This window comes from Callospermophilus lateralis, chromosome 1 (genome assembly GCF_048772815.1).
Source record: "Callospermophilus lateralis isolate mCalLat2 chromosome 1, mCalLat2.hap1, whole genome shotgun sequence".
Taxonomy (NCBI): Eukaryota; Metazoa; Chordata; class Mammalia; order Rodentia; family Sciuridae; genus Callospermophilus; species Callospermophilus lateralis.
Window position 1 is genome coordinate 104,914,954 of NC_135305.1, and position 13,572 is coordinate 104,928,525.

The following is a 13,572-nucleotide window of genomic DNA, read 5'->3' on the forward strand; positions in this document are numbered from 1 at the left end:
CATAGGTAGGCTCAGAAGTGATTACAGTGGTTTCCCTCTGATTTTATGCGGGACACTGTGCTAAGTGTATTCACACTTCATCACATTTCATCTTCCTAACAGTGCTCTGGAATAGGGGTTCAGATCTTCCCTTTATGGGATGGAAAGCAGGCACGGAGGATGACATGTCTAATGTCACCAACCTAGAATGTGGCAGAGCTGGAATCGTACCTGCGTACACACAGCTGTTTGTGATTTAACAATGTGTCTGCAAGCTGTTGGGAGGTTCAGGAAGAATTAGGCTAACTTACCTTTTTGGAAAATCTAAAAGAGGAACCTCTCACCACACAACTAACTAACAGCCAGTGAAGCAATGGCTCCCTGCCATTGTTCAGCATGGAGGTGGCGTTCCAAAACCATCCCTTGCCAAGTCAACCTCCTGACAATCGAAATGTGATTTAAGTCCAACGTTTGGAGGAAAAACAAGGCAAACGTAATTTTTATGACACTTGAGTGAAAATGCGCACAGTTTTATTGTTTGCTCATTCAAACGTGACTCCCTCATGCCTGTACTGCCTCTCTGAGCCTGACACAGGCCTGGATGAGATGCCCCCGCCCACCACTCCTTTTCTCCTGCATGAAACCAGAGTATAACTCATCAGGAGGGCTGTGATTTCCTGTGCAATCAGCCTCACCTCCTGCTAACAATGTAAGTTCTGGAGAAAAAGACTCTGTCTAGTTTGCTACTTTATTCCTGGCCCCAAGCCCAGCACCTGGTCTGACTCAGAGCAGCCCATCCTCACCTTAGGGAATATTGTTGACTTACATGCTGAAGCAATCAGCAAGAAAACCCCTTCTACCTTCCCACATGGGTCACCCAAAATGACTCCTGCATGTGGAAGTCAGTTTGTATTGTCTTTTAGGAGGTGGTGGGGATGGAACCCAGAGCCTTGTGCACAGTGGGCAAGTGCTCTACCACTGAGCTACACCTCTGGTGCTTCTATGTGAGTCTCCAGATATTAATCATCTATTTCTTGGGACATTCTTCCTCTGTGATCAAAAATTTAAAAACTAGTACACTGACCCACTCTTGGTAAGCTACCAACATGTACCAGCAGTTGCAGTTTCCTCATCCAAATAGTTTGGGGAAGGGTACAGCTCAATGGGATGAGCTGGTGACCTGGGTCCTACGTTTTTTCTTTCAATTCTCTAACTTTTTCGAACCTCTATCTCCTCACCTATGCAATGAGCATAAGGATACCCACTTTGCCCATAATCATGTAGATTTTGGGCAAATGATGCTATCCTTACCTTTTTGGTCTTCAGTTCATAACCAGAAAGAATGCAAAATGACTTTGCCAAACCATATGTCCTGAACAGCCACCTCTTAGATCTAACACTCTCTCCTCATGCCCTCATTCAGTGGTGGGTCCACAGACCTGCCTCACCCTGTTCACTTCTGTCATCCCTCACTTCCCTGACTAGCCCAGTGGGCAACATTCTGTCCTGGGAGTCCTCTCCCCTGCCTGGTGGCTCTGATGGTCTTCAGTTTGAATGATATCATCGTCTCTGAAAGAAACGAAACGACGATATCATTCATGTCCACATCTCCCTGTCATGCCCCTATTCTCATACACCCTGGTCTTTCTCCCTGGCATACACCTGGATGGTTCCTGGAAAACTTCACCAAAACTCTGTCCTAGGATAAACCATGATGGCTTGGGAAGGCTTCCTGGTCCCCTGCACTCCCAGCTTGTAGCTGCTACAGGAAAAGGAAGGAAAAGGTATGCCTTTGAGGCACAGCCCCTGCTAGCTTATCAGCTGGAGACATGCTGGCCCTGACAGTTCAGCCACATAACCTCTGTCAGGGCAGCTCAGCCCTTGCTTTGATGACATGTTAAGCCCACCACAAAAAGAATCAGCACAGATCACCTCTGTGTTGACACAAAAAGAATTTTGGGTACAAGTCATGAGGGGGAAGCAGCCAATACCTCTTTTCTCCTGAGTGTCCCCAGCTCCTACTTATGTGATAAGTCTTCGAGCTCTATTTATTGTTTCAAATACCTTTCCAGAGTAAGGCTAGGATAACCCGGTATTTTCAAAATATACTTTATGGAACACTGTGTCAAATAAAAAGAAGAGAGAAGCAAAGCAATTTGAGGCAAGGCTTTGAGATAACTGTCCTTCTGTCTGAGCACCTTTGCTGGTATCTGTATATTCTCTCACTCCTCAGGATGCCACCTCAGCAACATAACTGCAACAAAGAAAGGAGGGGCTGCATTGTCCCAGGAGAGAGAGCCTTCCTTCCAGAGGAATAGGGGTGCAGAAGTTCCTTCCCCCTGTCTAAGGGTGCATTCAAGGTTATTCTACCTAACCTAGAACCCCTGAGTAGTGAGCTCAGCAGATCCGCCCAGTGCCTGACAGAGCCCACCTGATTGGTCAGTTGAGACCCAATTAGAAGGTGCTCTGCAGAGGAATTCTGCTCAGGAGAGTGAGGGACAGCACACCATTCACATTTTGGATTATAATGGACCTAGTTTGATGAGACAAGTTGTCCACTTACCCTGTAGTCAGTGATAAGCCCTGAAGAAAAGAGAAAGAAAAAGAAACCATTAGACAAAAAAATGTTAACATACATAATCATTTTCATCTTCAAGGTGGATTTCTGTATCACAAACACAATCTTTTGAGGCAGATGAAAAACTGCCCGAGGGTTGACTGGGCCTGGGAGTTCCCTGTGGCACATCTCAAGGTAACACATTCCAAGGGAGTCCTCTGAAAGCACTATGTCCGGGATGCACATTGAAAATGCTGAATTATTAATGAAGCACCATTAGTTCTGTCTTCCGCAGTTGCATAAGAATGGAAAGCTGAGATTTCATCTAGTGCCCAGTAGTAAGTTACATTCAAATCATGTAAATCATTCATCATCCATTCATTCATGCCTGGGAAGGTGAATTGGTGATTCAAAGAGTGATAAAAATAATAAAGAAAAAAATGGAACCTGATGGGAGTATTCATCTCGGTATTCACAGATCTAGTTCAGCATCTGACGCACAGCAGATGCTCCATGAATATGTATCTATCGAGTCAGTTTCCTCATTCTGGATTCAGTGGCTCCACATTGGTTATAAAAAAAATGGATGTTTTGAACTTTAGTCTTCCCTCACACCTAAAGCAATACCTCCCAGGGAAAAGTACCCTGGGTGAGGACTCAGATGAGTTTCTACAAGTAACCCTGTCAAAGGATCAGGTAAGAGTTATAAGGATCTGCAGTAGTAGTTACACCGCTTGGTAGAGGAGTTACGAGCTATGGAAATCTTTTCCACCGACGCAGGCCAGGCAAGGCACATTGTAGGCATCCCCTATTTCCTGGGCAATATCGACTGCAGAGTGGTTGTAGCAGACCTTCACCATGTTCAGCCAGGACAAACAACCTAATAGAACCCACATCCACTACAAAGGAATGTCCACGCTGTATTTACAAGAAATCTGAAGTCCTTCCCTGACTGCATCTGGCTCCCTGGAAAGACCAGGTATTTTCTCAGCTAGGATAAGAATGGCAGTGTTGGAGAAAAATGTAGGACCATCAGTCTCAGTCCCTTATTTAATGATTTGGAAGACCCTGATATGGAAGCCCACAGTCACACAGCCTGTCTCAACTCCTGCCCAATTCTTTCATTCCTTTATACCCTGTGGTCCCTCATTAGTAACAGAGTTGTTAAATAAATATAACATCAATAGCAGAGTGGTCAGAAGGAAACTGACAGTTATTCACAGAGGCCACGGTACTTGGCATGTTGTAGGTACTCAGAGAACTTGTTAAATACCCAGATGACTTTCATAAATGAAAAATGAATAAATGAGTTTATATGACTATTCTATCTAATATGGTAGCCAATAGCCCACATGTGGCTATTGAAACTTTAGGTAGTTAAAACTATAGAAAAATTTAAAAAGTAGTTTTTCAGTGTGATGAACCACATTTCAAGGTTTCTCCTTCCACCCTTGTCTACCCTATTGGACAGTGCAAAATTATAGAATGTTTCCTTTACTGTAGAAAATTTTATTGGACAGTGCAACTCGTAGTTTCAAAGATAAGAATTCAGACACAGCAGCTAGTATAGCCAAACACCATTGATGAAAGATGGAATTGGCTTCTCAGTGAAATCTGCTTTCTTCTTTAAGGACTCCTTGAAGAACTGGCTCAACTTTGGAGCTTCCTTGAACAATCATTTACTGTAAACAATAATGAATTCCTCTAAACCATTAATTTCCCATGACAATGATCTTACTTACACTTACACTGTCTTAAGAGCTTAATGTGTCTTAATAGGTCTTATGTGCCTACTGTCATTTATTTATTTATTATCTTATTGGTTCTTTTTTAGCTAGACATGACAATAGAATTTATTTTTACATAATTATAAAAGCATGGAATATAATTGGTTCTAATTTGGTCCCCAGTACTTCCCCTTCCTTCCTCCCATTCCCTTTTTTCCTTCTCTCTACTCTACTGATCTTTCTGCTATTTACTTATAGTTATTTTTTGTTAAATTAGTGATTTGTGAATGTACATGATGGTGAGATTAAAACTTCATAAGATATATGTGGTGTGAGCAGCTTATAAATTTTAAATGATGTATAGATAAAACAGTAAAACTAAACAAGGCATAAAAGAAGACTTGTTGAGAAATACAACAATATATCAATAATGTTGGCATTTGAGTGGCTGGATTGTGAAATCTTCTGGCTTAGCATTGACTGTTTTCTGATTTCCAAATATAAACCTTTAATAATTAAGACTATCTGAAAAGCCTGTGTAACAGGAGTGACCACTTTCCCTTCTCACTAGAATTCTGACAGAACTTTCTGTTATAAAGAAAACTCTCATTTATTTTGACTCTAGCTCAATGTCTTCCACTAAGCATCTGTGGACACTGATTTGTTATCCAAGGGAAATTGTTCCCAGGACCTACCGTGGGAGTCAAAATCTAAGGATGCTTAAGTTTCTTACATAAAATGGCATAGTACTTGCATATAACCTGCATACATCACCTTGTAGACTTTAAATCATTTATAGATTACTTATATCAAATACAGTGTAAATGCATGTTAATATTTATACTGTATTTCATAGGGAATAATGTCAAGAAATAAGTCTGTAATTGCTTTGTTCAGGTGCAATTGTTTTTGTTTTTGAGTGTTTTTTTATTCACAGTTGGTTGGATTAGTGGAGCAAGACCTATGGCTATGTAAGGCCAACTCTACTGGCCAGGGTGAGCTGAGACCACGTGTGTGAAGTGCAGCCTTAACACAGGGGTTGAACATCATCCTGGTAACACCTGCTGCTGGGTGTGCTCCATTCACTCAGCTCCTGTTGGAGATGTGAACAGGATGGCAGGGCTCTTGCTTGCAGATGTAGTGTTCTGGTGGGCAAGATGAACAACAGACAAGAAACCAGGGAGCAATATGATTGCAGCTGGAGACAAGATCCAGGAAGAGCAGAGTGACCTGAGGCTGCTGAGATGAGGGCCCTGTGGACATGGGAAGGCCCAGAAAGACCTCATCAAGGAGAACACATCCATCCTGAGGACTCTGGAGAATACCCATGCAGGGACCCATTGAGGGTGTGGGTACAGAACAGGGACAGGCTTCCAGGGTCATGCAGAAACCCAGAGTGTGTTTTTTCCACAGAGCCTTGCAACGGAAGGAAGACCAGGCAATACATTATCATCTTTTCCTAAGGGCCAACCTGTTTGCTGGGAGGCAAAAGTCTTAGTTTGCTGCCATTTTGGCTGGCAGACATTGGCGCCTCTGCCTTCACTTCTGTTATACTGCTCAGTGCTCTACCCAGGGACCAAAATTACATCCTTTTCCAGTCCAGAGTTTATTTCCTCCCCCATAAATTGAAGTGGTGGGATCAAGTGTTCTGTAAGGTTTCTTCTCTCACGAATATTTTATGGACCTATATTCTGTGGACCCAAGAACGCTTGAAGATAATAGAAGTTCCCCAAGATGCGGCCTGTCATTCACTCACTAATTCACACTCTGTGCTGCATCAGGCCCCAAGATAGCCCACACACAGGCACCAAGCTGGCAGCAATGAGAGATTTCAAAAGGAATGAGAAAATTGATCTGCCATCAGGAGGTGCTGTGTCTCAGGGAGAGATACATATGCAACTACCCTCATAGGTCGATTAAAAGTAGCATAATAATTCGCTGGAGGGTGTTGGCTTAGGTTGCTCTTACACATTTTACTTGAACAGGATCTCAAATGATCCCCCCCCCAAAAAATAAAACTTACACTAAAAGATGTATTCCTTTAATGTGGTATAACAATGGCTGGATCCTTTTGAAAGTGCCCAGATAATAGAAGTGGTGATAATAAACACCCTTATTTCTGACCTCAAAAGAATGTTTTCATGGTAGTACAGCACTCAATGTGATGATGATATATGTATTACATTTCTTTAATTGGGGAAAGTATTATTTTTATTCCTCTTTGGGTAAGAAAATGCTTTGTTCAACAGTTAAGATAATAAATGTAGCAATTTTATATTTTTAATAAAGTTGTGTTCTTTTAGAAATCCTTAAAATTTCAATAGTTAGGCAACACAGGCATCAGGAAGGGTATTTCTGGCTGAAAGGAAGTTACAGAGAAAGGAAAAAAAGACAGTTTGGAGTGGTTGAAGACAATTGAGAAGAAATGTTAAAGGAGACCAGATGGGAATAATAGAAGGGGCATATGAGCCCTGGTGCACACGGAGCTGTACCAGGCAGGCTCAGTTAGGATGCATGGTTAAGGAAGGATGAACAAGAGCCACAACCAGCCAAGACCCAGGGATCCTGTTTCTGAGTGAGGGAGAGGAAACCAAAAGGAGGAGAAGACTGAAAATGACTAATGGTGAGCTGAGTCTCCTTGCTGTCAGGGGTCCACTGTGCATAGTGCCCTGAATTTAGGGATCATGCAGGTGGCTTTCTGTGCTGCATGCATGAGCCTTGACATTTAAGGATAATATTGCTAATGATTCTGTTTTTGAAAGCATAGAGAAAATTGAGAGCATTTACAAATAATTGCAGTATTTCGATGTGAGCACTGTGAACATTTTGAAATTTTCCCCTCCACACATTTTGGTGTTGCTGAGGTCATTCTCATCATTATCAGACTTTATCTTTGAACGGCACAGCCTTTCAGGGAAATTTGGATTTCCACACCCTGGGTGCCCCCTCAGAGCCCTGCTGTGCTAACTCGTGATTTGGCATTTGATTGTGGCCTATGAACAAGGGTAGTAATTGTATAGAACATGATGTTTTATGTTTTGTGGGAATTCTGCTGCCTTGTAGAAATGCTTTTTATGAGAAGGCATGGAGGCATCTCTGTTGTAGGAAAAGTTCTAACCCTAAACCACTGTAAAGGTCTCATAGGAATAATAATTCTCAAAGGTATGTAAAGCCTTTGTCCTCAGGTTAACACTGTAAGAAGGTGCTGTGGGCCTTTTAGAGGTGGAGACTCAAGGGAGTCCCTTAGGTTATTGGGGGTGTGCCCTCAAAGGGGAGTGTGGCATTCTGCCAGTCCTCTCTCTCTCTTTCCCTCTCTCTCTCTCTGCTTCCTGGCTTATGATGTGGGCACTCACTATACTGTGTGCTCATCACCTTCCTTGCTGGGTTATGCAGGCACTGGGTCTTGGTCACCACTTCTGTCACCAGTGTCTGGCACAGAGGGCCTACCATTAAACAAATGCCATGCATATTGGTGTACTGAACCTTCCCAGGGCTTTGTCATATTTTCTCTTTACTCTCCTCCCCTGCAGAATCTTCTTCATTTACTTTCTTCCCTCCTCTTGGTATTAGTGGAAGGTATGAAAATTATTTTTTGGAGAGCCATTAGAGCAGACATTTTTGTAAAGGTGTTTCCTTATTAACAGGAAGTATCTGTACCTATACTGAGGTCCCCTGGCTGCACCACTGGCTCCAGATGCTGCTTCTGCCCCAGTCCTGATCAGTGTTGGCTCCATGGATGGGTTAAGGGCTCTTGGGATTTCCCAGCACAAGAAAGAGCTGTAGGGGCAAGTACAGGTACACACAACACCCAACCACTCTGGGGTCTCCCCAGCCTTGAACGACCGACTCCTGGCTCTTAGATCCTTCGAATGCAGCTTTGATGAAAACATATGTGGGAACAGATTGTAGGAGCAAGCACCCAACTTACCTGAATCCTGATGGCTGTGCTTCAAGTAAACAGGGTCCAGTTTAAAGGCTCCTGTTAAGTCTGTTCTCTTTTTCACCCTGGGTTTAGAAAAAAGAAATGATAGGGCTCAAGATGTAGGATTTTGGATTGGTCCATGCTGTCTGCTCTCCCCTTTGTGGCTCTGCTTAGGCATCTGCCTCCAGGGCCCTGTCTGGACATACTTCTGTATACATGGCCTCCTCTGTCCCCAGTTCCCTGATCTCACTCCAGCACAGCATGCACCGCTCCCAGAAATAGGGAGAAGGGGATAGAAAAACAAATAAATAGTAGGTTTCGTTCCTGGTTCTTGGCACACAGCTCCTAAAAGTTTGGTGGTGATAAGAGTTTGGTGAGATGACTAATGGCTGGGGATCCTAGATAGTTTCAGATGGGGACTTCTGGCCAAAAAACTCACAGCATAAACTGACTCAGGTTGGAACTTTCAGGCCCCCTCTTCAGTCTCTGGGGAAGGAAGATGGACTGAAGACTGAGTTGGTCGTTTTAATCAATCATGCTAAGTAAGAAAAGCTCTGTGAAAAAGTCCTGAAAATCAGAGGCTTAAAAGTTTCTGGGTGGATTGGCATTTTGAGGTGCTCTCTTTTCAGAGACAATGTAGAAGTTCCAAACCCAGCCCTCTTCCCTGCCTGGCTCTACACTTTGTCCTGGGTCCTGTGCATTTCTTCATTGCCTGTTCATTTGTAACCTTTATAATAAACCTGTCAACATAAATAGAACATTTTGTTGAGTTCTGAGTTGTTCTAGCAATTTATCCAACTCAGAGTGGGGGATTATGAGAACCCCCAGCATCAAAGCTATGTTGGACAAAAGGGTACTACTCAGGGGGTCTGGTTTTTGAGACTGGTACTTGAAATTGTAGCCATCTTGTGGGGCTGAATTCCAAAACCTGTGGGGTCTGTTGCAAACAGAATAAGATTGATTTGTGAAACACCCCACTGATGTCTGCAGTGTTGGACAACTGGTGTCAGGACCAAAGAAAGCACTGCAGTTGTATTTATTCCTCTGTGGCTCCTGGGCCCAGTGCAACACTTGACTGTGCACTGGATGAACACTGAGAGATGCCTAGTGCTGTGCACATGGATCCCTGTCCACCTCTCTGCCTGTGGAGCGCTCACAGCAATCGCCATTCTGGATAACCTGGGTCCAACTCTCACCGGGACTTGGATTTGAAGGGCGATTATGCTAATTGCTGCTCCGCTTCATTTGGCAGTGGGGACATCATCTCAAAGCCATTTTATGGCAAATAAAGTATCCTAGGCACCAACTGGAGAAGAAATGTCAATCTGATTGTAGTTTGGGCTTGAAAACAAATACAGTGTGAGAGTCCCTGAGAGATCCAATCCAGTGAGCATGAAATAGGATGCCCAGATGAGGCTTAACAATGAGGGGATGGGAGAAAAAGAGGTGAGACTTATTTATGGAAGATAATGGAGGCTTTGTTTCTTTAAAGGGTTAAAAGACAGACCATGTCAGTGGGCAATCATAAGCTGTCTAGTGTATATTCTTTCTTTGGCCCACGGAAGAAAATCTATTGTACCAAACATTGTGTGTGTGCACATAGGCATTTTGCTACATCATGAGCCTTTTCTAAGCAGTCCCTGGAGGATTTTTCTTTGGGTCCCTCTGTATTAGGGGAAGCTCTGAGCCTAGTGTTAAAGAGCAGGGACAAAGAAAGAGAAGAAGGGGTATGAATACCTACAGCTCTCAGTAGAATTCCTTTTCCATGAAGACCAGAATTCTCCCTTAATGATTCCAGAAATGATGTTTGAACTCATTATTTTTTTTTTAGTTATTCATGGACCTTTATTTTATTTATTTATTTTTATGTGGTGCTAAGAATCGAACGCAGTGCCTCACACATGCTAGGCAAGCCCTCTAACACCGAGCCACAACTCCAGCCCTGAACTCATTATTTTTTAATTAAAAATATTATGCAGTCATATAAAAGGTAGAAAGAACAATTTCTCTGTCCCCTGATTACAAAATAAAACTTGCCTTTTAAGTAAAAGAAATTCTTCCTGTGTGTCCTTCCCCTCAGCCCCTTCCTCTCTGGAGTCCATGACAGAGGCCACAAACTTGAATTTAGGTTTACCATGCCTACGTCATTCTACAAAATCTTTTGCATAAATCCCCAAGTAATCTATAGTATGGTTTTGTTTCTAAATAGACTGTAACAACAACTTAAGGTGTTTAAATATGAATGTCATCCTTCTCTGTGTATTTTTGTACAACTTACTTTTCCTCATAAAAACAGACTGAATTTCACACTCATTCATACAAGTCACTTGCACTCATTCACTTTGGTTCTTTTTTTTTTTTTTCTTGGTACTGGGGATTGAACTCAGCCACTGAGCCACATCCCCAGCCCTATTTTGTATTTTATTTAGAGACAGGGTCTCACTGACTTGCTTAGCACCTCGCTTTTGCTGAGGCTGGCTTTGAACTCAACATCTTCCTGCCTCAGCCTCCCAAGCCATTGGGATTACAGGCATGTGTCACCGTACCCACCACATTCATTGACTTCTTTTTCCCTTTCTGTACTGGGGAATCAAACCCAGGGCCTCTCCTAGTCTCCTATGCTAGATAAGTTCTCTACCACTGAGCCTCAGCTTCTTTTTTTTTTTTTATTGTTGTTTTTTGAGACATGATCTCATTAAATTTCTCAGGCTGTCTTCAAACTTGTGATCCTCCTGCTTCAGCTTCCTAAGTAGCTGAGATTACAGGTGTGTATCTCCACACCTGTTGGTTCATTCTCTCTTATTACCTAATTGGAATTTCATTGTACAAACATATTACAACCCATTCATCCTTGTGTTGTTTCCCATTTGTTAGTAGACAAGATCTGCTTCTGTGGGCATTCCAGCACATCTCGACTGTGTTTGTAGAATATTCATCTCTTCACGGAAATGGCACAGGGTACTCTTAAGGTTGTACGAATATGTCTACAACCTTACTGGACAAATAGCACTAAAATAGTCTCCACAATGGTTGTGCAGTGTATAAGTTCCTCTGGTTCCATATCATGACCAAATATCATTTGGAGAGATTTCATTTCCAAAAACTCATAGTGCTTAATGGTGCTTAATTTGCATTGCTGATAATGAATGAGGTTGAGTAACTTTGCATTGACTAAGAAGCCATATCTAGAGTTTCCTATTTGGTGAGGAAAAGTTTGTTTACATTTCTGTGTGATTGCTTGTCTCTGTCATAATGGAATGTAATTAATAGGAATACTAATTTGCATATTTGGTTGGGCTGCTCCAGGTTCTCCTGTGGTCTAATCTCTCTGTCACACCTGTCCTATACAAGATCAGCTCAATCAGTTGCTTTACACGCACTGACACTTGATTAGGCAAAATCTCTACCATATTTTTCTTAATAATTCTCTTCATTATTCTTGGCCCATAAAAATATTATGGCAGTTGGGATATTTATTAAAATAAATATTAAGGCTTCCTACCCATGCATATAACACATCACTCTATGTAGTCAGAACTTCTTTAATGAATTAAAAAAAAATACAGAATTTTTTAAATAAAAGTTTGAATAGATTTTGATATATTTATACACAATAACCTCATATCTTTTCTTAGTATTATAAAAAGGATTTTTAAATTTCATGTGTTGTTAATTGTAGACACAAAAAAATGAACCTTAAAAGTTATTTTACTTAGAAATTTTTCTGTGTTCTCTTATTAACAACAAAGCCTTGAAGATTCTCTTTATTTCAGTCATTTCATTTGAGAATAATGAGAGTTTTGTATCTTCCATTCCAATTCCTATATTTGCACTTCTCTATCTTTTACTATGCATGTTAGGAATGCACAATGTTGAATAGAAGTGATGATGATAGGAACAATTTTTTTCCTGATCTTAAAAGAATGCTTCTAATATTTCACCATAAAGAATAGGTTTTACTATAGTTCTTCAGTAGATACATTTTATCAGTTTAAATTCTCTTCTGTTCCTGCTTTACTAAGACTTTTTGTCCTGCCTGGGTACTGAATTTTATGTATTTTTTGGGGGGGTGTCTGATGTGTTGATAACTTTGTTTCTCCTTCAGCATGACATTTACTAACCTAATATTAAACCACCCTGGCATATTTGGAATAAACACAATTTGGTCATGTAATACTATTTTTTAATCATTGGATTTTATTGCTGACATTTGACTTTGAATTTTAACTTTTGAGTTTGTTCTACAGTTTTTCTTTCTCTGCTTCTCACCTGATTTTAGAATCGATGCAAAACCCACTCTATGACATAAGTGACACTTGCTGTTCTCTGTGAATCAAATTTGAGATTGGATAGAAATCTCCCCTGACAGTTGAGTAGGATACTCACTGTTAAAAGAATATGGATATTTCTGCTGTAGGAAAATTTTATTGGAACTTTGTAAGATTGTTCAGGTTTTTGTTATTCTTGAGTCAGTTTTGATAAAAGTGTTTTTTGTAATTATGTGTATTTTGTGGGGAAATTTTTGGCAAGATGTTATTCATAAGTTCTCCCTTATGATTTTTTGAAATCTCTAAAGTACATACAGGTAAGGATGTATAGCTACATACTACAGTGAAGACCTTTTTTTTTTTTTCCTACAGCAGTTTATCAGTGATTTCTCCTTTTATTTTATTTTATTTCAAAGGGATTGAACCCAGGGCCTTGCACATGCTAGGCCACTGAGATCCATCCCCAGTCCTCTTTTTATTTCTGTTTGGTGTTTCCAGAGATCATTTATTTAATTGCCAGGTCAGGGAGCAATATTTGGCATTGTTGGCTCTCCCTACTGTGTCAATTTTACTACCTCTGTTAACTTTAACTGTTTTCCTCCATTTACTGTTTGAGGGTGTGATTATACACTGTCTCCTGGCTTCATTGTATCCTGAGCTCATGATTTTCTGGCTTTCTTCTTTTCTAGTTAATCTATTCTCTAAGTTGTGCAGCAGTTGCATGACACAAGTTTTGTTGCATCTTTAGTTTTTTCTTGGTTCTTGGTACTTCCAATTTCCCATTATATTTCATTCATTGACCCATTTCTAATGGGCCTATAGTGATCTCCTCTTCAATATTTAGGTGACAACTTTGCATTTCCTTGTAGCATTTAATGAATACCATAAAGAGAATAAATTTTATTTTAATAAATAAGTGTGTGGGGAGGCTCATATACCTCTACCTAAGAGATATACACACAGAGAAAGATTGCTTTGTGGCATCAGAGTCATCTCACATTGCATGGGCCCTTCTCTATCACCAGAAAATTCTTAAGGGCTGAAGAAATGGCCTTTGTTTTGGTTTGGAAGTCTAGCTTCTTTTCTTCTGACAATGGTGCACATCTGTAATCCCAGCAG

The 13,572-nt window shown here is 41.1% G+C and overlaps 1 protein-coding gene across 5 annotated transcripts in view; it reads right to left on the reverse strand.

Moving 5' to 3' along the window:
• Ddc (dopa decarboxylase) overlaps nucleotides 1-13,572 on the reverse strand; it is a 76,201-nt gene that overhangs the window by 8,080 nt on the left and 54,549 nt on the right. For all 5 annotated transcript variants that reach the window (XM_076864642.1, XM_076864622.1, XM_076864652.1 and 2 more), the window contains 2 exons: nucleotides 8,192-8,268; nucleotides 2,543-2,562 (listed from right to left, as the gene is read on the reverse strand). In XM_076864642.1, the coding sequence (XP_076720757.1) occupies nucleotides 2,543-2,562; nucleotides 8,192-8,268 (97 nt within the window). The remainder of the gene's footprint in view (nucleotides 1-2,542; nucleotides 2,563-8,191; nucleotides 8,269-13,572) is intronic.